At 41.7% G+C, this 25,378-nt stretch overlaps 1 protein-coding gene across 19 annotated transcripts in view; it reads right to left on the reverse strand.

The window, feature by feature from the left end:
* Positions 1-25,378, reverse strand: part of EYA1 (EYA transcriptional coactivator and phosphatase 1) — a 128,035-nt gene that overhangs the window by 25,244 nt on the left and 77,413 nt on the right. For 12 of the 19 annotated variants that reach the window (XR_007245456.1, XR_007245455.1, XR_007245454.1 and 9 more), the window contains 6 exons: positions 9,593-9,651; positions 8,473-8,633; positions 7,710-7,824; positions 6,211-6,332; positions 4,710-4,810; positions 3,978-4,212 (listed from right to left, as the gene is read on the reverse strand). Coding sequence is in view for 7 of the 19 variants with exons in the window: in XM_048507747.1 (XP_048363704.1) it covers positions 4,710-4,810; positions 6,211-6,332; positions 7,710-7,824; positions 8,473-8,633; positions 9,593-9,651 (558 nt within the window). In the remaining 12 variants the exon portion in view is untranslated. The remainder of the gene's footprint in view (positions 1-3,977; positions 4,213-4,709; positions 4,811-6,210; positions 6,333-7,709; positions 7,825-8,472; positions 8,634-9,592; positions 9,652-25,378) is intronic. The other 7 variants (XM_048507747.1, XM_048507748.1, XM_048507746.1 and 4 more) reach the window with 1 other exon arrangement.

Here is a 25,378-nt window from a genome sequence, read left to right on the forward strand (position 1 = left end):
GTACATTCTACCAACCAAGTTCATTTAAAACTGCACTGACTGATTTTTAGCTTTGTGGTATGCAGATTCAGCTTGTTCCAGTTTGTAGCAAATATGCTGTAACATGCTATTGCAACATAAAATCTGGCACAATTTAAAATATGAACATTTTGGCCGACGCAAACATTCACTACTGTTTTTAACATTATATGCAACATATCAGTTTCTCAAGTAGTCTGAATACTTGGGGTAAGAGGTTTTCAGTCATAAACTCGCAGCTGGTTTAAACACTTAGAAGTTGGTCATTTTAGAAGGAACAAGGCACTATCCATGGTAGGGACTATTAGGAAAGTCACTGAAAAGAAAGAAGTAAGTATTATAATGCCATTGTATAGAGCTAATGGCCGTTGATGCCCCCCCTAACATTGGTAGAACCTGCCGCCCCCTCCACCCCTCATTTAGGGGACTTTTAGAGGATCTGATAATAGGTCGCCATCTATTATGTTTGGTATTTGGAAGCTGCATTTTAATAGGGTTGGTTTTAATGTGTATAGAGCCATAATTACTTATTTAATTAACTTTGGTACTATTGATTTTATTTTGTGCTCTATTGTATACCTTATTGTTCACCGCCCTGAGCTCTCCAGGGGAGGGCGGTATACAAGTATAATAATAAATAATAATAATAAATAATAATAATAAAGTGCAGCTGCACTTACAACATTATGTACTGGTCTGGTTACCCATGTCGAAAAGAATATAATAGAATTTTAAAAGCTCCAGAAAATCTACCAAGATAATCAAGCGGTTGGAGCTGCATTCCTAGTTTACCAAAAAGGTGACTTAAGGGAAGAAATTACAGAAGTTTATAAAATTATGTACTTTGTGGACGAAGTAGGCTCTTTCTACTCAAACCTTTTAAAACGTTTTGAGGCAAGAAATAAAACATTTTCTCCATGGAGTTCTGCATTGTTGTTGTTTTTTACCTCCAAGCATTTTATTTCCAGCTTCAAAAAGTCTAAAATGACTTCTTGTTTAAAACTATTCTCTGGTTGTAGCTTTTTCAAAATGTTTTCAGTTGCTATGTGATTTATTATGTTTCTCACGCTTCCCTTGAACTTCCTCCTCAGTGCCGTTTTCTGAGCTTAGCCAGTTCTCCCTCGCCTGTTTATTTGCAGCATTTCTCTGTTGGTTCTTTTATGTGGGGGAGGGGGGCAATCTTCGAAGCATCGCTTATACCAGGAGTATAGAATGCAGCACAAGGGTGTAAAGCGTTGAAGTACGGATTCAACACAGAACTTTTAAAAAAGGAAAAATCACACAATGGCAGCCAGGAATCATTTCAGGAGGGTGAGTGCGGACATACATTGTTGTAAAGGGGGTACTGAAAACATTTTAGAAACATATTAGCATATTTGTGTGGTAAGGGCCAGAGTTATTTTTTTCCAACTCCCATAATACCACAATTGGAAACACACACAAAATTAACGGATAGTAGATTCAGAACAACCAAAAGGTAGTAGTTGTTTACACAATGGATAATTAACTTGTGAAATTTATGGCCACAGGTAGACATGGCCACAAGCTTAGATGGTGCAGAAAGGGAATTAGGCCTATCAATGATAACTGATTATGATTGCTAAACAGAACTTCTTTGATCAGAGGCAGTGCACTTCAAAATGCCAGTTGCTATGGAGCAACAGTAAAGGGAAGCTTTGGCATACCTTGACTGTGGACTTCCTAGAAATATCTAGTTAGCAGCTGCATGAGATTAGTCTAGACAGTACTTTGATCTGATCCAGCATAGTTCTCCTAGTTTTCTTACATTTATGTACAGTTTCCCACATATAAATTTTAGAGAATACATTCAGTAATGGATTCTACCATATGGAGATAAACGTTTAGTATTTACCCCCCCCCCCACCCCCCGATCTATCTTTGGACTATCAGTAGAAAATCAAAGATAGGGAATTCATATACAAAATTAGACGGTATATGATTAGGCCATATACTCTCAAAAAGTTGCAAAGACAAACCATTGCAATCACCAATGGGTTTGTGAAGGAATATTAGCACTTACATTGGTATTTATGGTGTCTAAATAGCCAAACAGATTGGTAAAATGGGCTGCCATACTTTAAGGCATTGGAAAAAAAGTCATACTTTAAGGCATTGGAAACAAATGCATTAACTTTAGATGACAACTTGTGTGACTAACTAGATATTGTAGTTCCATATATGGAAACCTCCAAGGACTTGTAAGGACAAGGGAGTGCTGTCAGCCAGATATAGTGCAATAGAGTCCGTCCTCCAAAGCTGCCATTTTCTCCAGGGTAACTGATCTTTGTAGTTTGGAGATCAGATGCAATTCTGGGGATCTCCAGGTCAAACCAGGAGGTTGGCAACCTTAAACTTGGCAACAGCCTCTGGTCAACTTGATACACTCGATTTGCATGATTCAACTTGAACTGGATGTTCAGCAAAACACACTCCATGAAAGCCACTGTGGTACATAAGTTAGAGTTTCAGAGTAAGGTCTGGGAAGCCCAAGTTCAAATTACCATCTTGCTGTAAAAGCTCACTGGATGATTATGGCCCAGTCACCTACTTTCCACCTAACCTACTGTTTCAATCTCTCCCTCTCAGCCATTCTCTCCTTCTTAGCCATTCACCAACCCAAATTTTACCAAGGCACCCTGGAGAAAATAGCAGCTTTGGAGGGAAGACTCTATTGGACTATATCTAGTTGAGAGCGCTCCCTTGTCCAAATCCTGACCTCCTCAGACTGCGCCACAAAATCTTCAGGAATTTCCCAATCTGGAACTGGCAACCCTATTCAAGCATGGCCCCAGTAAAACTACCCTCAAAGGCCAAAGTAGGCCTGTAAAGGGCCCTGCCCCCTTCGGCTGCCTTTTACTCACAGAATCTCCAATCCTGGAACAACAGCCACTGAGGGAATCCATTGCTTAAAGCTACTGGTGCTCCTTTTATCATTTTTTAATTTTTTTAAACCAATTAATCGTTTTAGATTCCAGATTTTTTAGATTTCAGATATGGTTTTCCACTGAATCTCCAAGGTAATCCTCAGTATTTTGACCATCATCTTTGTGCTGCTCAAGCACTGGATGAGGGTGTGGGAAGAAATATGAAATATTAGACAGATCCACTTGATGAACAGCTGTTAGTTGAAGATGACAGTTCGGATGCTTTTCTGGCAGCTGGGAAGGCATGGAAAGCTGACTAGACCCTCAGTAACAAATGGGATGATGTAAAATTAGTATGTAAACATTGCTCACACCAGAAGTCTACTCCCTTTAATTTCACTTTGGACTCTGACTATACCGATTGCAAGATCTGCATTCAAAAGGAAGTATGCTATTCTGTAGATATATAACACCAGCCATGCACTGTAGATGTGCTAGAAAGAGTGCAGCATAGACTTTGGCTTGCCTCTCCCTGCAACAGAGGCCGTTTATGCACCGAGCGCCGCTGCTGCAGCGCAGCAGCGCGACAATCGCTCCCTCCGCAGAGGCGGCCTCAGGCCCTTTAAAGGGTTGTTGTTGAGGCGTCTTCTTGGCCTTGATGCGCGCATGAGACATTATTCCCACTTACCGTGTCCTTCGCGGGGCGTCGCAGCCGCCCACCTCCGACCTCCAGAGTGACTGAAACCGTGCATAAGCACGACAGACGCTCGCTTGTTTCAACAGAACAGAGAAAGTGCATTTGCTGTTGTGGGCAGAGTCAGCACAGTTTGTTCTCTCCCCTCAAGAACAGGGGAAATTGGAGGAAAATCTCCCTGCTGGCTGCTATGAGAGCAACACAACCACAAGCTGTCCTTTATTATTTTGGCCTTGGGCAAAGCCGCAATTGAGACCTTTAAGTTGAAGGAATATAAATATAGTCACGGAGAACTTGAAAAGTAGTATTTTTGAGGTAAGAATCTGAACGGTTGTAGACACAGGGAGATATTTTTCTTAGACATGAATACATATAGTTACCAAATTCCTTGTTGATATAATTCCATTGATTTCACTGTAGTTTTGCCAGGACAAAAAATCTGGCTGTTTCCTTGTGTCCTAGACTGGAAATTCCTTCCGGCAACAACGAATACATGAAAGCAATGCCTCTAGAGGATGTTTTGTACTAGTGATTTCCAGTGTTCCTCTTCCTGTCTGCAGTCCCTTTTGATCCCTGGAAAGATGATCCTTGGGCTGTATTATCCAGATGGATAAACTGTTGGGTGGACAGGGGACTTCAGTGAGAAGTGGGAAAGGGATAAATGTGTCCTTCCTCTCTCGCCTGTCAGCATGGCACCTCTGACAGGAGGAGGGGGTGATCTGACCTGAATAAATGTTTGTATTTCGTCCACATATTTAATTATGAGACTTTGGCGAAATATTTCTTTGTCAGAGTAAGTTTAAATCTGCTGGTTCAGGCGGGACAGGGACACTTTTCTAACCCCAGAAGTCTATACTGGGGGTTACAGAACATGTTATGCCCCTCTGTCTTCTTGTGACAGTGCCAAGGCTGACTGGACACAACCATAGTCTATACATGCGAATGTATTTAAAGAAATTAAAACATTCAGATTTTCAGGTATGACAGATGTTTATTTAAAAGCAAGCCACTGATCCTTTGATTGTCAAACCACTTAAAATCTGAAGACTATTTATTTAAAAACTAATCCAACTATAGATGTAGTTATGGGAATGTAAACCTTGCCTCATTACCTTCTTGGATCCTTGTTCTTCTTCCACACCATCCCCTATAACAACATATACTACTTTTCTTCCAAATCTTTGAATTATGCGCTCAAAGCAGCTTTCTTTTCCTGAAAACAAGCATAAGTTACTAAAGACTGTGCAACTGAGGTTATGCAATATAATCTGGTTGGTAGGGGAGCATATTCTCTTTTATTTCAATTAAGATGTAAAAAAAAACTGCACAGCTGTAGGCATTTTACAATATGAAATAGTTATATCAAAAATCTGTATTTTGACTAAAGTGAATTCAGACCTTTCATCTAATTTGTTCTCCCTAGTTAGCTTTTTATTTTTATATTTTGTTTTTTGTGCATGTTTAGGCCCTAACAGGTGGTAATATAAAAATAATGATCAAGATATTAAAAAACAAAACAAAAACAAATTAACAATCTCACATAGCTAATTTGAAGATGGGGGAAAGGCAAATAGATGGTTTCAGGTAATATTTTACCATTTCCTCTCATGCATCTCCCACAATTTAAAATGTCCCTCCAAAAGTGCAATTAAGTTTGATGTGGGGAAAAAAGGTGTGTTCAATTGATTGTACTTGTCTCTTTCCTGCACCCAAATGTAGCTTAGGAGGGTCACTTTAAATAATGGTCAAGGCATGGAAAGCAAGACTTACAGTGCAATCCAGAAGGGGGTCACTTAAGGTCTGTGGAACTGGCTTGACCTTGTAGGCAGTATAGATGCTGCTCCACACAATGTAAGTGACAACTACACTGGCAACAGGGCCATGTGGCTCCACAATGCCTGGGCATAAATGTTGCAGCTGTGCTGGTGCTAATCTGATGCAGGAGCCCACACCAGTGCCAATGGGTGCGTTCCTAGACACGGTGCCAACTTTAGTCAGCCTCCTGAGAGCTTTTAGCCCTTTCACTAAGCTGCTCATCAAAAGATCTCTTCTTGCTGCTCCCAGTTTTAGAAATTAGAAGGTGACAGTTAGGAACAGCAGTTTTTCTATACACCCCCCGCCCCCCAATCAATGCAAATCTTTTTAAAAGATACATGTTTAGAACTGTTATTTTGTATAGAGAAAATGAAAGTGATGTTGGCTTGGGATTTTGGTGTCAGTTCTGTTCTTCTTTGTATGGTAATCTTGGTTGCTGTTCTAGCATTTATTAATTTTATCCTTTGCTGTATACATCGTAGGACTAGAGAATTATGGATGTGGAATACATTTTTTAATAACAATAATAAGTGGCAAAAAGTAGCATATTGATGACAAATGGAGTAATGGTGCATACTAAATCCACTAAGGTAACTCCATTGTGTCTTAATGGTGAGTGTCAAAAATGCATGCACAAAAATGTTGCCTGCTGTACAGTTTTGCTGCGCCTGTAAATGCAGAATAAGTTAGAACTATATTCATGCATTAGAAATAATATACTTCAGGAATTACACTTCTCGTCTGCAATGACTGCCTCAAGTACCAGTTCTGCTCACTGTAAAAAAAAAAACAACTCACCTATTTTAGTTGCACTGTAAATATTTTCAATTGGAAATACCACACCCAAACCATATAGCAAAACTTTTGCAAGAGCTGGAATAAGTTGAGTAGTCGTCACTAAAATATTCACACAATTTGTCCTAAAAAAGGAAAAAGATATCTTAATTAATCCAAAGGAATGTTATATATATTTTTGATGAGTGTTTGAACCCCAGTTTCAAAACTTGTAAATAGAATGGGAAAGGGAATCACCACAAAAGTTTGCACAGAAAAAGCCCAGGATGGAGCATGGTGTTTTCACAACAGCCCAAAAGCACATCTTTGTTCTGGGTTTGGTGCTAGAACGAGAAGCCCCCTCTAGAACATTGTGTTGGAAAAACAGCATGGACTGGTGCTGCTAAATTAGTACAAGTTCAGTATGAACAGGCAAAGTCCAATAAAACAATTGCAATGGGCAAAGTTAGGGGAAAGGGATAAGGGTGCTTTTTGAAATTATACATAACTGAGGCAAATCTGCAGTTTATGCAGCTGCTAGCCTAGTGTGAATAACAGGGACTCAAGAGACCAGTCAAATTCTTTTTTTCTTTATTCTTCTCCCCCCCTCCCCCCAACCTATCATTTTCCCTGTCCCTTTCTACTCCCTGCTTCCATTACAGAGATTCCAGTTCTGAAAACAGAAGTGGAGTACCATGGATCTTTAATCTTGGCCCTTTACAACCAAACAGTTATAGGCTGTTTCATAGACTGTTGCTGAGACAGGTCTGGTTCAGGAAGCAAGCTATGGTATAGAAGGAAGGTGAGAGAAATGCATAAGAAAAAAAGACAAAAGGGATAAGAAGGGAGGGGAACTGAAAACCTACTTCAAATTCATTTCCCCATGTTCTACTAAATCTACTTTTGCAAGAAACACAAACCAGTCTTTATATTTCTCAAATTTGCCTAATAATGTTATTTTTTTTAAGTTTCCTCTAGCATGAAAGTAGCTAAGATTCACAAGAGGCAACTACGATTATGTATCTGTAAAACAAGAGCAGCATTCAGGTATCATGAACAAACCATAATTTATTCACAGCGAGAAAGAGACAGGAAGGTATTTGGCTCATGTGCTTCCTTCCCCCTCCCCCTTTCCCTTATACATCTTCCTGGCTTACACGGAATGAAAAATTCTCATGACAACTGACAAGAATTTCTATCCAGGATTCCTGACTGAGGATTTCTGAGGCTCATCACAATCAAACACAATCACAGTCAAGCCATGGATTGTTAGTGATGTCTGAATCTACCTAATGCTACCACACAAAAATAGAAAAATGAATGTTAGATCATTCACATGTAATTGCCACATTTCAAGGGGCTATGATTTGAAATAAAATTGCTATTTCCAACAATACATACAACATAACAACACACACCAGTTTTAAGGCAATATGATTTGTCAGGGAGGAACAAAGTATCATTTATAAAGTATCCTGTTTTTATTTGATGTTATTCTGTGTGGCCACCTTGACTCTGCTCACCTAGAGTGAATTAGCGTGAGTGCCTTCAGTGCAAGGGTTAACCAAGAATCTGTAAGGGCTTCAATTTCTGCTCTGAGCTGCAACCAAGCTTCCCTCTTTGCTGGACCCAAAAGACCTATGAGGAAAAAGAGCAAGCATTGTAGTGTTTGCATTTGAGTAAAGTTCACTTAAGAGCCGTTTGGCGTAGTGGTTAAGTGCTTGCACTGCTGCTCACACAGGTTCAAGCCCCCTGTGGGTCAGATATCCTGGCAGCTGGCTCATGGTCAACTCAGCCATCCATCCATTCCTTGGTTGGTAAATGAGTACCTAGCACATAGCTAGGGGGTAAAGAATAGCCGGGGAAAGCAATGGGAAACTACCCCACAAAAACGGCTTGCCTATAAAATCACAGGGTCGGATACAACTGAAGGGGAAACTTTACCTTTTTAAAGTTCACTTACCAGCCCTGACCTGGATGGCTTAGGCTAGTCCAATCTCATCATATCTTGAAATCTAAGCAGGTTTGGCCACTGTTAGTACTTGCATGGGAGACCACCAAGGAAGCCCGGGATTGCACTGCAGCCAGCAATAGCAACCCACTTCTGAATGTATCCTGCTGTGAAAACCGCATGGGGTTGCCAAAAGTCAACTGAGACCTGATGGCACTTTGCACCACCACCACCACGTCTAATGACTCCGTTGAGTACGCAGCTCTAAACAGCAAACACAGTCATGGTGAAAAGGCTCAGAAGGCAATGACACAGTCAGTGCGACAAACACTTGCCTCCAACATTATTTTTGTAGGTGTTGAAGATTTCTTTTACGCGTCTGTAACGGAAGGCCAATTTTCTCATCCAGTCCACTCCTCCACGCACACCCGTTGCTAGGCATAAATTAGCACTGGTGGCTGCTGCAGGGAACCCATCTGTTCCGAAGTTATAGGTGCTGATTTAAATGCAAAAAATTAGAAATATAGATCAACAATGTACCAGACCAAGTTAACAAACAGTCAAATCCTGAGGGTGGGAAGAGAAGTGCCAGTCAGGCATGGTGCAGCAATGGCTCAGATAATGGCTAAGTGCCTTGCTGCATCACAGCTAGCAATCTGATAGGGATGTTCCCCCAACTCCTGTGGACCAGAAATAATGGCCTGCACCTTCGTTATCTAAGTACCTAGCACATAGCTAAGGGGTAAGCTTTGTACTAGCAAATGTGTACATTCCTGTGACGAACTGCAGTCCCGCCCCTGGGCATGCCCTCTTTGCCACTGGTGCTGACCCCTGTACTGAAGGTATGCTGGCATAAGTAGTCACTGCCATGTCACATAAGTGCCTCAATGCCAGTGTTCACATCCTTTACACTGGCATAAGGGGCAATACCCACTGCTGGGGTCATGCTGTCTTGAGAGTAGTTTTGGCCACTCCACTTGTGGACTGTGCTCTTTGTTTTACCGCAGCAGTTTAAATGACTTGCAAAGATGGAAAACCAAGCTTGGTTTAGAATTTTTTAAAATTTATCTCCAAGGCTGTTTTTGCAAAGCCAAACAACAGTGCCCTAGGGACACTGCATTGCAGCAGCGCCGTGCTCGCGCCCCCCAAATGGTGCGAAGACGTCAGAGGGCAGCATGGGAGTATCTTTGCAGTTGTCCAGAGCTGCACAGGAAGGAAAAGTAAGTGCCTCACAAATACCCTGAGCTGCTCCGCACGGAGCTGCCCCTGCGGGCAGCGTCGGTGCCGGGACTGCCCACACGGGTCCGTGTGAGTGGTCCCGAAGCTCCACCGGTTTTATTTAAGCCGGTGGGAAGCCACTGCTATGGCCGTGCAGAAACGGCCTACGAAAATAATGCATCATCTTTCAAGAGACAGCTGGCAATAATGCTGATACCTGAATCAGTTTAGACTTACCTTAAATCTTGGCCATTATCATCTGAAGAAACATCATCAATGTGAACTTGGTCACATTCCTACAACGAATGAAAGTTGTCATTGTGCTAGTTTCATTTATCAACTGTAATTCAATAAACATTTACATAATTTGAAATTTATTTTTCAAAATATACCAGTATATATATCCTGTTTCTCCGAAAATAAGACAGTGTCTTATATTAATTTTTGCTCCCAGAGATGCGCTACATCTTATTTTCAGGGGATGTCTTATTTTTCCATGAAGAATTCACATTTATTGTTGAACAAAAAAAACACACATTATATACTGTGCAGTAGTTGTCATCACAAACCAGTCTGTTGGGGTGGGGCCAGGCGAGGCAGGAAGGGGCAGGGTTTGGGGGCGTACATGCTTCCAAACAAAAACTTTGCTACTGGTATGTCTTACTTTTGGGGGATGCCTTATGTTTAGCACTTCAGCAAAACCTCTGGTATGTTTTATTTTCTAGGGATGTCTTATTTTAGGAGAAACAGGGTATATATTCTATTTTTATATTGCTATGATGTTGTTAGATACTACTGTGAAAAACAGATTTTCACATTTGCAGAGAAAGGCAGTTAGAAACCATTTGCTTGTGTGTTCCATCTATACTCTCGTCTCCTTTCAGATACCTTCAGATGTCAAGCCACTCAAAGCTGTTTCAGACAGTGCATGTGTATAACTAAAACCAGACATTTTGGTAAATGCAACATAATAGAAAAATTAAACCTGATGCTAACCACCAATGAAATTACGACCTCTGATTGCTGTTGAGCCACACACCAACACAGCCTGAGGCCAGTCTTTCAGAGTTGTGCAGACAAAATCTGTTACTTTTTTCCATTCATTTGAGAACTGCAAGCTTCTCCCCTTCCCTTCCTACCCCCCATACATTCATCATAATGCATGAAAACAGCAAGCTCAGAGTGCCGAAGAATATTAAAAATCTAGAACAAACTGTTATTTTCTCTCTCTGAGAAATCTCTCCACAAGTTAAATTCTACATGTTTATTTTAGGTTTATCTACCTGAAGATTTTTGACATGAATACACAGTGTGCTTTAATACTGAGCAACAGAGCATCAATTATTGTTGAGTGTTTGATATTTGGGGAGTAGCAAGAACATCTCCAGAATTACAGTTTAACTAGATCACAGTATCTAAAAGCATTTTATAGTTTCGCTATTTAAATAATCCTCTTCTGATAGGAAAACCAAAATTAAAGATGGTGCATAATTTGTAAAGCGCTGAAAAGCAGAACCACATATTTTCGTGTTTCTGGTTACTTCTGAACAAATTTCTTTCTCTCCATAGACGAGTGAGGGCGGGAGGGGAGACAGAAGTGGAAAGAAACTAAAAACAGCTGTTCCCTAACAGAATTAAAATTGTGACCCTTAACCCCTGTTCTAAAACATCTATTTTCTAGCCAACCTCCTCCCAGCAAGCAGCAAGCTCCAAGGAGGAAAAGACTTTGACCTCATAACCTTTTCCTGCTCTCCTGAGGTCAACAACCTTAGATAAGGAGGGGGGGGAGAGACACAAATTCTATGTGGCCTCACATGGCTGTGAGTGTCTTTTGAACACAGATTGCCTTTGAGATCATACTGCAGAACAGCTGAATGCAGCATTGGCATGGAGGTACTGGATGGGGGTGGCAAGAGAAAATGTATTATTACTGTTTGATGCAAATTTTCCTTGAAGGGTGTGGTCCAATGGCACAGAGTTAAATGAAAATAAATGTGAACATATTTTCTAATTCACATGAGAGCATTTTTTGCAATGTAACGTACTCACTGTATTCTTCCTTCTTAAACCTGAACATGATTTTATATTCAGCTACAGTTTAGTACATACTCTGTTAGAGCTTTAGTACATACATTGTTACTCAACACTAAAAGTAGACAAATCATCTCAAAGCAGAGAAACTGATGATGGCAGCAATTAATTCAACATTATTAACTTTTGAGCAGTTAATGGCTTAGATCCGTGAAGAGGATGAAAGAGGGACTGATTTTTGCTTGTTTTTCTTTTTCCCTTGGGTCATATCCTCTTTTAGGTTGTTCTTGAGGGTCCATTTGTCTCCCAACAGAGGCATGGGGAAAATTTGGGGCTGTAACAGGAGGGAGAGAAAAAATATTTTCTACAGACAGAATTTTTTTTCTGTCTGTAGAAAAATTCAGAATGATCCAAGACACTGAAAGGGGAGAATGGCGAGAATGAAATGTCCAAGAACACAAAAAGTCTAATCCATCATCACAAACATCTACTCCATGAAGAAAGAAAGCAGATAACGCTTCCCAATATATTTCTAACAGGTGGAAAAATACTGCTTTTCTGTGAATTGCTATTTGAAAGTAGTGTTTTGAAACACTACCTAGGTTATTTCTTCATTTTATTAACTACTACGATTACTACTCCTACTATTCCTCATTAAGTTTTAAAATGCAATTGGGTAAACAGCAGTTATCCCTTTTAATACACTGCACTAGTGACTTTTATACACTGTATTAGTGACTTGTCCATGACCACCCATGGATGTTGTAGTTGGGACTTGAACCCAGGTCTTCTAGTCTTTGTCTAAAACTGAAGCTGCACAGGCCTCATCAAATATGAATGCATTCTCTGTGGTTTAGCCAAGAACACCATCTTGATAGGCAGTAAAACTTATCTGAATGTTTTCCACCTTTTGAGTGAAAACGTTTTATGCTCTTTGATGCCACTTCAAGTGTTGAGTGAAAAAAACAAATACAAGTGAGGTGGATTACAAGAGCACTGGGTTTTTTTGGAATTGTGATGACTAGGGAAGGAAGATAGGAAAACCCTTCAGGAAAAATGCCACAGAGACAGCCAGACAGATCACAATGAGAACAAAAGAGAAAAAGAAGAAGTACCAAAACCATCTCAGGAGATGAGGAGAAGGCATAATGAAAAAGTAAACAAGAAGGCAAACTTTATTGACTTCTAATTTAAAAGGCACTGAAAAAGACAGAAGGTTTAGAGGTAATTCCTAGATACTGAAGAAGAAAAACACTTCTTTAAGCTGGTGAAAAGATAAATCATTTAACAGCAAATTCAGCTGACAGAATCTAATTATCTCCTAACTGTTAATGAATCTATTCTATACATTCTTTAAACATCCTGTGTTTGTTTTTGGCTTTGGTGGATTTTTGTCACTAAGCAAAAAGAAGCATTTGAAGCATTGTTCAGTATCTTGGTTAGATATAATTAAGTGTCAACAGGTTTACAAGACTTAAGTTTTGAAAACCTTAACTTGTGCATTAGGAACAACTGGGATTCAACTCAGATGAACTTTAGTGGCGTGACTGACAGTCAGTCAACCTTGCTTCTCCATCAATATGCTTTTGAAAACCTTTTATTTACTGACAATTTCAAATGTTCTCAGTCAATCTTACACTGTTATTGTTTAAAGTTAATACTTGTAATTGGGTATTGAGAACAACTGTTTAGACAAAGAAGAGGCATTTTTGAAGCTCCTGGATAAAAATGTAATGACTAAAACAAATTCCATGTTGTATTTACATGAATTTCACACAATAATGTGTATGGGATTCACCTTACTTAAAACAGGTCAAAATATTTTAATAAGCTGAATCACATATTTTTCTGCTTATATCTCTTATCATTGGAATGCACAGGTTTCCATGAAGAATCTAAGTTTCTGAAGAAACACACATTGTTAATAAGTTGCCCACTTGCCTTAAAATCCCTCATCTGAGCAAAGTTTTCTAGAAGTGCTACCTTGGAACAGTTCCCTGCACTCCCTGCACCAGAGCATTATGTGGTGGAATGGTCTCCCAATGAGATCAGGAAGGCACCTACACTTCTATCATTCCACAGAATGTGTAAAATGGCATTGTTCAGTGAAACACTTTTTAATAAAGGGGACAGGAATGTATTGTAATTATCTGTTAAAAAATTAATTTACAGATTCCATTTGTATATGATAATTGCTTTTATTTTATGTTGCATTAAATTTCCTTTAGTTGGAACCATGACATAAGGTTTATAAATGGAAGCCCCACAATGTGTTTGGTTATCAGGATTGAAAATGGAGAAAAAATTGTTTTAAATAACATCAACCACAACAACTCAGCATGTTTGGATACATTTCCACAAGTGATTATAATCAAAGCCCTACAGGACAGAGCAATCACTTGTTCACTTGTTCTAGTAATCCACATAAGCAACTGAATAGCACTGCACTGGTAGAACGAGAGAATGTAAAGATTTGAAAAAGTAAACTAGAATAATAATAAAACAGATTTCCTTCCTCTACACAGATTCTGTAATATATAATGTCTCCTTCAAATTAAGCTACAGTATCCAAGTTGAATTTGATTTTCAAATGGCTCAGAAAAAGATCATCAATTCCCACTGGAATTGTTCTGTAAAAGAGGTTTGATCTATCTAAAGAAGTGAGCTGTGATTCACAAAAGCTCATACTGAAATAAATGCTATTAGCCTCTAAGGCACCATTATACTTTTAATTTGCTATGGTGGACTATCATGGTCACCCGTTTGCAATCACCACAGAACAATTATGCAAATAGAAAATAATACAACGTCTTTTTGAACAGGTCTCTCAATTTGCTAGACAGATTGGAAAGACAGAACAAAGGCCCCCAACCTCACACAAAGCAAAGGCAGAGGGCAGGCAAGATTCTTCCTGCAGCCTCTCCTAAAGATATGAGAAAGAGTCACCAGTGGCTGGTTTCCCAATCAAAGTGGGTTGCAAAGAGGTGCTGCCTCTCTTAAGTACTACAGCTAGGGTTGCAAGCGTCTTGCTTGGAAGTTCCTGGAGATTTGGAAGTGGAGGCTCTGGAGGAAAAGGTTTGAAGAGAGGAAGAACCATAATGAAGAAGAGTTGGTTTTTATACCCCCCCTTTTCTTTCCTGTAAGGAGTATCAAAGTGGATTACAATTGTCTTCCACTCCCTCCCTCACAACAGACACCTTGGCTGTTTCCGCACGGGCGGAATACAGAGTCCCAGGGACGCGAAAAACAGTGGCTGGAAGGCGCCATTTCCCCCCCTTTCCCGAACGCCTACCTTGTCTCCTGGCTTCTGGCTTGTCGCTCTGCGATTCCAGAGCCATTGCTCCAGGCTGCGGGGGCGTGTCCCCTGGCTTCTGAGATTAGCTGGAAGCTAGGAGACAAGGTAGGTGTTCGGCGACAGCGCAGCCTGTGTGAAGGGTGCGCCACTGCCTGCCGCCCTCCCGGGACCGTCCATGCGAACGGTCCCAGGGGAGTGCGTCAGCATTATTTATGCCGACGCACCCCCACACCGTTGCGGTGCGGAAAGGGCCCTTGTGAGGTAGGTGGGGCTGAGAGAGTCCTGAGAGAACTGTGACCAGCCCAAGGGGCTTTTTGGGGAAACAAACCTAGTTAACCAGTTAAGAGTCCACCGCTCTTAATCACTACACGACGCTGACCATACAGTCACCCTCCAAAGGAGTTGTTTTCTCCAAGGGAACTGATCTCTGTCATGTGGAGATCTCCAAGCCTCACCTGGAGGTGGGTAATCCTAGGCTATTTCCGCACGGGTGGATAACAGCACCCCAAGGACGCTAAAAACTGCGCACCTGGGGAGGAGTTTGCATGGCTGGCGCTGCTGCATCACTGCAGCGCCATCCTCGCACCCCCCAAGCAGCGCGAAGGCACTGCTTTCAAACCCCACTCAGGAAGCGAGGTTTTTGCAAAGCAGCGTCTTCCCACCGGCGCGGTGCGAACAGCACCGAGCGGAAGACGCTGTTTTCCCCGTCCCTCCACTCACCTCTTCTGGCAGCATCGCTCTGGAGGACTGGAGGGACACGCCCACGCTGCCCTCTGACCCCTGGAGGTCGGAGAGTAGCGTGGGCGTGTCCCTCCAGAGCAACGCTGCCAGAAGAGGTGAGTGGAGGGGACCGAAGGAGAGATGGCTCCATGCGGAGCCGCCTCTCCTACTGGGGAGGAAATTGGGGCTGTTTGCATGCTACGGTGCGAACAGCCCCCAAGCCTCCACCAGCATAATTTATGCCGGTGGAGGTTCGTTTCCACCCGTGTGCGGAAAGGACCTTAAGTACTGTGGCAGTTGCTATTGATGTGTGCTTGGCCATGCAGATCTTCCTTGACAATATTCTTCTACTCACATTTACACACAGCCAATATTTCTTTCATAGCTTTTCTCTTATGACTTAATGAGAATAAAAGCTAGGTTGAGAAATTTTAATGAATGAGTCGCACCGATAAGTAAATTAAAGTTAGCAGCTCTTGTTTTTAACCAGTTAAAATAAAAATATTCAAGTCTGTATTTATTTTTAGGGATAAAACAAATGCCAAGCACCAATAGCAAATCAGCAGCCATGTCAAAGCTCATACAGAAACATTAAAGTAAGGCAGATGTTAACTATATTTCATTTTGTACTTTTTGTCACTTTTCAAGGTGCTCAGGGGCCAAGAGAATAGAAAATACATTTTATTATTCAGGAGAGTATAAAAAAAAATCAACAGAGCCATATCAACTGCTCTTCTCAACTTTGCCAAAAGCACGTCATCTGCAGTGATGTAATGGCTAAATTTGTATGCTTTAAAAATTCAAAAGTAAAACGAAGTCATTTGTGTAGTCTGAATGAATGGTTTTTATAAATGCTTTAGACAAGGTTGCACATAATGAAAAGGGACAATATGTATAACATTATAAATATATCTTATAAGAATGCTAAAGTACTCCAAGCCAAGGCACCAAATCTGTTGATTATAGTTAAAATGCACTTCCATGTTTGCTTAATCTTTCTAATTTACCGTGAGAAAACCAACACCACACTGTCAACTAATTGTTTCAGTGATTTGCTTTACAAAGTAAAATGAGCTGAGAAAAAAAAACCTCCTTCAGAACTAGTGCTTTTCCCTCAGCCTTTACATCAGGATGTCCTTTGAGACTAGCTGGACGATAGCCAACTCACAGGAAATGATCGGTAGATTCTCTGTTCCTCTCATATCTGTCACTATGCAATTATCCTCACTGCTTCGTTTCCCCTTACTGAATTGACGGTAGAGAAATTTGGTCCAAGTATATGTGAGAACAAGACGTTTAAGCTGCAAGCCTCAATGTGCAGACACAGAGAGAGAAAAGATCCCCCCCCTCCAGTTACAAAAATAGTACTTTAGGTTGGTATTCTATTCTGTTCCAGAAAAATATAAATTTCCATACTGAACCATTTCATATATGGACATAATCTGTTAGATGTGACCAAGAACAAATGTCAAGGAACTTTAACTGTAAACTTAATAATTTCCAATGGAATAAAGCTTAACTTATGTAACTTCTGATACCTTATGTTCTCTTTTCTGCCTTTGTTATTGTTCTGATTGTCAGACTTAACACTGTAAGCTCCTTGAAGCAGGTAAGGCTTTTGTCAGTCTGTGAAGCCATGAACAGTAACAGTTGTAACAGCAGCGGCATTAGTACTTCACCAACAGAAGAAGAGTTGGTTTTTATACCCTGCTTTCCCCTATCATAAGGAGTATCAAAGCAGCTTACAATCACCTTCCAACAGGCACCTTGTGAGGTAGATGGGGCTGAGAGAGTTCTGAGAGAAACGTGACTGGCTCAAGGTTACCCAGCAGGTTCCTTGTGGAGGAGTGCGGAAACAAATCCAGTTCTCCAAACTGGAGTCCACCACTCTTAGGCCCTTTCCACATGGGCCAATAACAGAGCCCTAGGGACAGCAAAAATGCCGTCCATAGGGAGCTGTTTGCATGGGGGGCGCAGCTGCATCGCAGCCGTGCTGCCCTCGCTCCCCCCCCAGTGGCGCGAGGTTTTTGGAAAACAGCGGTTTCCAGCCGCTGCCGTGCGAACAGCAGCGGCTGGAAGGCACCATCCCCCTTTCCCGAACGACTTACCTTCCCTGCGACCTTCTGGCGCGTTGCCCAGTCCTGGGGACACGCCCCCCGCCCTGCGACTCCAGAGCTGTCGCGCAGGGGCAGGGGGGCGTGTCCCCTGGCCAGGCCGACGCACCGGAAGGTCACAGGGAAGGTATGTCGTTAGGGTGATGGTGCAGCGCTGCGCCGTCTTCCCTGCCTTTACCAAGATAGTTCGTGCGAACGGTCCCGGTGTGTGTGTGTGTGTGTCGGCGTTGTATACGCCGACGCACCCCTCAGCGTGGCCACGTGGAAACGGCCTTAACCACTATACCACACTGAGAATGTTTCAGTGTAATATAATTGTCTCAGTATCATATTGTAATTTAATAGAATATTTAATTATAAATCAATTTTTATGGATATTAGTATCAAAACTGTACACCATCAGAGGTTTCCTGTACACAACTATGATGAAAAGAAGTCATGTGTATCTGGGATTTTCCTAGTGCATGTGCAGAAATTCCTTGCTTACAGAAAACAACAACAACAAAACAAACACATGTCAGCCCCCTTGTGCACATATCTGGGTCAACAGATTACAGATGTCACAAAAATACTGGGGAAGGGGGGCTCTCTGACATCCTCAGTTTTTAGTTGACAAATGTACACTTATTAATAATATACTGTATGCAGGCAGGGTACTTTCTTCAATGTTGTGTTTCTGCTGTGTGGATGTCATATTTTTCAGCATAGTATGAACAACTATTCAGAAAAGCATGCTCAAGTACCATTAGTGTATGTATTGTAAGTGATAAAGTATAACACATTGTTTTGTTATAGTAGTATTACTTGTAACAGACCAACTTCTTATTTTGCTAATATTTTGAAATCGAAAATTTTGATTCCAAAATGGTATTTTTTGGATTTTTGTGGTGATCTTATTTGGCTGTATTAATGTGTATGTTTTAATTTACTTAAATAAATTAATGTCCACAGAGACTGTTTAATTGATGAGCAACAAGGTTAGTAACTCTCCACCTATTTCCCATGTTGACTTACCATAAAATAAATGAAATAAAAAGAAGGATTCAGAACATCTTTGCTTGTTTCATTTAGCAGAAACAGCTTACTTTTGGTTGTTAAGTAGCTCCTTTGCAAAACCAAAATGCTCATCAATTTTATATATATATAATATATATATACATAGATAGATAGATAGATAGATAGATAGATAGATAGATAGATAGATAGATAGATAGATAGATAGATAGATAGATAGATAGATAGATAGATAGATAGATAGATAGATAGACACACACACACACACACACACACACACACACACACACACGATATCCTGGTTATCCTCATACAGCAAATCACTTCCAGTCAGTACTCCATTACTGACATACTCCATTTTGTATTTATGGGACATCACACTTGAAATGGCTTGGGGAATATTAAACTGCAGCTTTAGGATGCTGAGGAAAGCTTATTGCAGCAATTCCTAAATGAACAATTTGTAATGCGTTCACATGTTTATTTTGCATGCTGCCAATCAGTTTAGAGACGATGGAAATAGTTCCAGGTCATGCTTTCAGCAAACATTTAGCTGACCACATGGAACATTTTACTAGACTTCATACCCCAACCCTGAATCCTCAAAGTCCTAAACCAGCTACCAAACAAAAAGTGGTAATGTATGTTGACTGTATGTACTCATGCACCTACAGAGTAATTTCCATGGCACTTCAGAGACTAGCTGGATTATTGTAACAGGAACTTTCATAGGTGTATGCCAATAGATTTTCTCTAACAAGTTATAGTATGTCTTGCCTCTTGCTTGCTGGCAGGATATACTAAAGACAGCTAAATTCAAGTAACAATGTGATGGAATAATTCCTTAAAGAAGATAAGATCAGTGAGCAACGGGGGAGAAGTCAGCATGAAGATCTCCTTGCATACAGTCAGGAAGCCACATGCCCACTCCTGCTTAACCAAAAACTGTTTGGAAAAGACCAATCCTAACTTTTAATTGTTACTATTCCTTGTATTTAAATATCCAGCTCTGATACATTTTAATACAAAACCAATTTTTAGAAATTAGCATTTCAATTTTTTAAAAATCATTCCAGATTTTCCCCCCAATATACTTCCTTTGTCTGTTTTACAAACCTGTATGGGCTGCCTCTCAACTAGCAATAATAAAAAGCTTAAGTGCTTCTGTGAATAGCCCCTAAACCATCATCACAAAATTCCTGTTAACACACAGCATAAATCCATGTGAAAAGGGAGAAACTATGGTTCGCAGGTTCTCAATACTGGCACATAATTGGCAGAAGCTGTCATCCTTGTCTGGGCTGCACTTTGTGACCTGAACATTTCCTCCACTTTCCCACAATAATTATTCTGTGCAAAAGGTACAGAAAGGTGCATATTACCTGTGGGACAAGCACATGATATAGAGAACAAAGAGAGCTCTTGAAATCCACTTCATTCCATTTGACAATTTGTGGATTAACAGTCAAGGAATTAAAACTGACGTTGAAGAGTTTCAAAATGCTTCCATTTAAAACAGATGGAATGGGCCTTCATAAACGGCATTCACACAAAAGAAATTACTACAGCAATTCCTGTCAAGTAAAGGTTAATGCAGATATCAGTGCTATATTGCAGAGATCGGAAATTAGATGAAAAGACCTGCCTTTTTATTTATGAAAGGTCAAAGTTTTATCCTCAGTGAACTGAACACAAAGGCACACTTCCTACAGGCACATTATTTGTTTTAGTTTCTTTTCTCAAATTACACAATTCTATACAAAATTTTGTGAATTACATACATAAGCATTGGCTATGCAGCTATTTTTAAAAATACATCAGGAATTTATTTTTGATATTGTTCACTAAAACATGAAGACTACGTGCAATAAATGCAATTTCACTATATGAGTTATTTTCCAAACTTGGTCTACACGAGTTCAAGCTGAAAGCTTCTTCCTAAGATCAAACAGTGACGAATATACAGTAAAGGAGACATCCCAAACAAGTCATGACGCTTATGACCAACTTTGGGTTAGTCACCTTCTCAGACTGATCTCATCACAGGGGATTATAACGATAAAAGGGAGACGTATGGATACTACCCAAAGTTCTTTGGAAGAAGTATTGAAGGGAGTTGTTTTTAGATATGAGTCTTATGTAAGTTTTATGGTTTTATTGTTTAAGACCTTGGTCAAAGAACAGGGGAGATTTAAGGAAGAAGGATGGGCTAAAATTAATAGATTCTAACAATTTATTTAACTTATTATAGATCACAAACATTAACTAGGGTTATTTTACTATTATAAGAAAAATGTACCTTGTACAAAAATTAAAACATAATTCACAATGAAATATGCTTAGGGATATAACACTGTTATTTAAATGAGCAGATTAATAAAAACAATTAAAGGAAAAATCTGAACAAAATAAAATCTAAACAAAAAGGAAAGAAAATAAGGGGAAAAAGCAGAAAAGATGAAAAAGGAAAAAGTCAGGGAAAGAAGAAAATGAAAGAGTGCTATACAAATAAGATCCTTCACAGAAATGTCAGCAGTGGGCAATTTCTTGTCAGACTCTAAGCAAGAAGACTATAGTATACACTCACATCTCTGGAGAGAATTCTGCCTCTCCGTAAGTAAGAGCTCATTTAGATATTGAATCACTTTTGCACTCCCTGATCTATCATACATTTGTTTACATCTGATCACATTTTATGTGTGTATGCACACGTGCACACACAGCTGATTTCCACACAGCAGAAATAAAACAACTCTCTCAGTCACACCTACCTCACAAGGTGCCTGTTGTGGGGAGAAGAAGGGACAGGAGTATGTAAGCTGCCTTGAGTCTCTTTACAGGAGAGAAAGATGGGTTACAATTCCAAACTCTTCTTCTTCAACTTTTTCTAGCATTATTGTCCTTTCCAGTGACCCTTGTATTCTCATAATGTGACCAAAGTACAATAGCCTCAGTTTAGTCATTTTAGCTTCCAGGTTTGGTCTAGAACAGGGGTAGGGAACCTGCGGCTCGAGAGCCGCATGCGGCTCTTCTGCCCTTGCACTGCGGCTCCACGAGCCGAGCCGCCGGCCCCATCCTTGCCCGCCCTGCAGGCAGCAGGGCAGGCGCACCAACTGCCCGCGGCTGGCTGGGCCACGCTGTGGGCTTCCCCTCTCACCCGCCCCATCGGAGCGGGGCGGGCGTTTTCCCAGCAGCCGTCGAGGCTGAGCCGCTGGCTTCATCCTTGACCACCCTGCAGGCAGCAGGGTGGGCGCACCAAATGCCTGTGGCCGGCTGGGCCGCACCGCAGGCTTCCCCTCTCACCCGCCCCGTTTGAGCGGGGCGGGCTCTTTCCCGGTGGCCGGCGAGGCGAAGATGCTGGCCCCATCCTTGCCCGCCCTGCAGGCAGTAGAGCGGACGGATCCATGCGCTTCTCAGAATGAGCAGAGTAAAAGGTAAAAAAACCCAATATATACAGTGTTATCTTCATTTTAAATGTCAAAAATTATTTGCGGCTCCAAGTGTTTCTTTTCCCGTGGAAAACAGGTCCAAATGGCTCTTTGAGTGGTAAAGGTTCCCTACCCCTGGTCTAGAACCAGTGATATAATTACCTTGGGGCAAGCCATGGTTCTTGCTGTAGGTGCCAGTGGCCTGGGGGGTGCACAGGCTGCCACCCCCACCAGAGCCACCTGCTGCCCTGGCCCCCACCATCATTGCCAGAGCTGACAACTGCAGTGTCTGCTGCCATACCCACCACCTCCAGAGGCACCTGCTGCCATAGCCATGCTGCCCGCTGCCATGGCTGCCTGTGTGGCTGGGAGGAGAGGCCCTGGCCCTTCTTTGCTGTGGGTGGCATGCATACCAGGGTGCCAAATTCAGGCCATGTGGGCCAGGTTCGGGCATGGCTGTGCCACGGGGCAGAAGGGCCAGAGAGGGGTGATCATCGAGATTTGCACTGCCCGTTTTTTGTAGTTGGCCCAGGGGCAAGAAGGGGCTTAAGGTACACCTCAGATGGCCCCTGGTGGTCTTTCCCATGAGGGGCATTCCTGCACCCCCATCACTTTCCAGAAGCATAAACCAATCGAAGAAGTCCCATTTCTTTCTTTCTTTCTTTCTTTCTTTCTTTCTTTCTTTCTTTCTTTCTTTCTTTCTTTCTTTCTTTCTTTCTTTCTTTCTTTCTTTCTTTCTTCATCGCTAAATCTGTAATAGCTAAAGATCTTTATAAGTGAAAAAGATGTTATAAAGTCTTTATAAAAATATAAATTTTCTGGAAATATGCCCCTGTCTAGAACCCACTTATGTTGTAATGAAAGGCAAGGAATACAAGGTCCCCCATAATAACTTTTTGAAGTAAAAAACAGAGAAAGATGGAGGTGCTAGTGAGCTTCCCCAATCTACAGGGATTCCAATCTGAGTTTCCCAACACCGAAGCTTAAAAAATATGTTGAATTTTATTCCCCAGGTAGCTGCAACTCAAAGAAAAGTACCTGTTAGAACAATATTTTCTGCCATAGCTCCCATGGTCCTTTGCAAACCATGATAGAGTTTGGGGGCCTTTTGTAGATAACATGTGATGATACACTGGAAGCTGCAATTAGGAGAAGGAATCAGGCAAAACAGCTCAACAAATTATTAAAGTGTGTATTCACTGCCAGTGAATTCCAGAATGGGCCACATGTATAGTCCACAAGGGCATTAGATACGTTCTTTGAGGATAGATTCATCAATGGTTAGTAGCCATTGTGCCTGAAGGGAACCTCCATATACAGAGGCAGCTAACCTCTGATTACAAAGTGCTGGGAAGCAGCTCTACTTGTTTCCCTAACTACTGCACACAACAGACCACTAGTCAGATCCAGCAGAGCTCTTCTTACTCTTCAACACAATAAGTTGAGCAGTACTTCTAATTGCATATGAGTTCCACTGTTGGAGGGGGCAGGACTTAGTTGTTGAACATCTGCTTGGCATGCAGAAGGTCCCAGGCCGTTTCCGCACGGCCGTAAGGGCGCCTCCACGCCGGCAGGAATTCCGCCGGCGTGGAGGCGGAGGCCGTTCGCATGCAGGCATGCGGACGGCCTCTGGAGAGGCTGGCAGGCGGCTCCGCATGGAGCCAGCTTTTCCTTCCCATGTACCTCTGCTGAGTCGCCCGTCCTGCTGGCCTCCTCAGCCCCGCCCACGCTGCCCTCCGACCTCCAGGGGTCGGAGGACAGCGAGGGAGGGACTTAGGAGGTCAGCAGGACGGCGACACGAGAGGTACATGGGAAAGGGAAGGGGAAATAGCATGTTCCCGGCGGCGCGGTTCGCACCGCGCCACCGGGAAGACGCTTTCCCCTCAACAACAACCCTTTAAAAGGTTGTTGTTTAGGGCGGCCTGACGCCGCCCTGGGGGAGGGGGAGCGCAGTCAGGTCTGTGCGCAGTCAGCCTGTGCGCAGCCTGTGCGCAGTCAGCCTGTGCGAACGGCGGCCTGGGGGCGGCGTTTTTACCGCCCCCAGGCCGTCGTTTTTGGCCCGTGCGGAAAGGGCCCCAGATTCGATCCCAACATCTCCAATTAAAAGGACCAGGGGAAAGGTTATGTCTAAGCCCATGGGCAGGCACTGAAAATCTGAGTAGATAATACTCACCTTGAAGGACTAAAGGCGAATTAAGTATAAAACAGCTCAAATGTATTCATTCAGGTAGTGGATGTTGTAACTACTTACTGGTAGGCAGAATACACAACTAGTATGATACCAAATGAGACTTGAATGTAACAATGTCCTTTAAAATGTCCTTTCTTCTTCTGCATTAAGCTGCTTGTCATGCAAGGATGGCATCTGAGGTCTTGTTCTCAATGCATCAATGTTCTAAAACAAGGGCATAGAGATGGATTCTCTCTCTTCAGTAGTTCACTGAGTCTTTTAAATTTGTGACAAAAACTGTTTATTTGCCCTACCATTCTGCGGATTATGTTGTGCATTTTATTACTTTTTATTACTTTTAATATATTATTTATAGTTCACTTTTCTGACTTGGACTCAAGGCAGATTATACAGAGCAAGTAAATACAATTAATAGGAATTTACTGATAGCCCAATCCAGAAGCTGGGAGAGAGCAGTGGTTGAGGACAGCAGTGCGGTGCCACCTCCAAAGGAGGAATCGGCGGCATGGGTAGATGAGAAAGAGAACCTCTTCTCGAGCAGCCCAAAGTCCCGAACATCTTATGCCACCTTTTTTGGTGGCGCAAGTCGGCGACGCTGGGAGGGTGCATTCTTAGGCCAAAAGTGCTTTGGCATCTGACTAAAGATTTACAGTGGTGACCATCCGTCACAGGGCCCAGCTTCCATGTTTGGGCACTGTGTCAGATGGCCACTGGAATAAGTCCCTCAGAGCTGGCGTCTATGCCAGTTTGCACAGCAGCTATGGCACAGATGCCAGTCCAACCCTTTCACTGCTTCCAATGTGGCTTCAGCCCCCACCACCCACAGTTAACAGTACAATAGGATTATGGTTGTAAAACCAATCAGAAAACTAAAAACAGAACTGAAACAAAGCATAAGACTTAACATGATACAATTAAATAATGCAAAAATTACACAGAGGGATCCTTGTGACAGTAAGCTAAATACAGTAGTGCAGACCACAGTGTGTCAGTACGCTAAATACAATAGTATAGACCACAGTCTTTAATAATTTATCCAAGTAACGTTGTGAATCATTTAGTATAGTGCAACTCAGTCTCCTCTGTAACTCTATTACTTGTTCTGTGTCCTTGGTGACAATGTGACCCTTGTTGAACTGTATTAGATATTGTTTGATTGATGCGCCTAAATTGTTGAAGTTTTTAAATAAAATATTTCCTGTACTGAATAAATCTCTTGCTTATTGATTT

Source organism: Sphaerodactylus townsendi, linkage group LG09, assembly GCF_021028975.2.
Source record: "Sphaerodactylus townsendi isolate TG3544 linkage group LG09, MPM_Stown_v2.3, whole genome shotgun sequence".
NCBI lineage: Eukaryota > Metazoa > Chordata > Lepidosauria > Squamata > Sphaerodactylidae > Sphaerodactylus > Sphaerodactylus townsendi.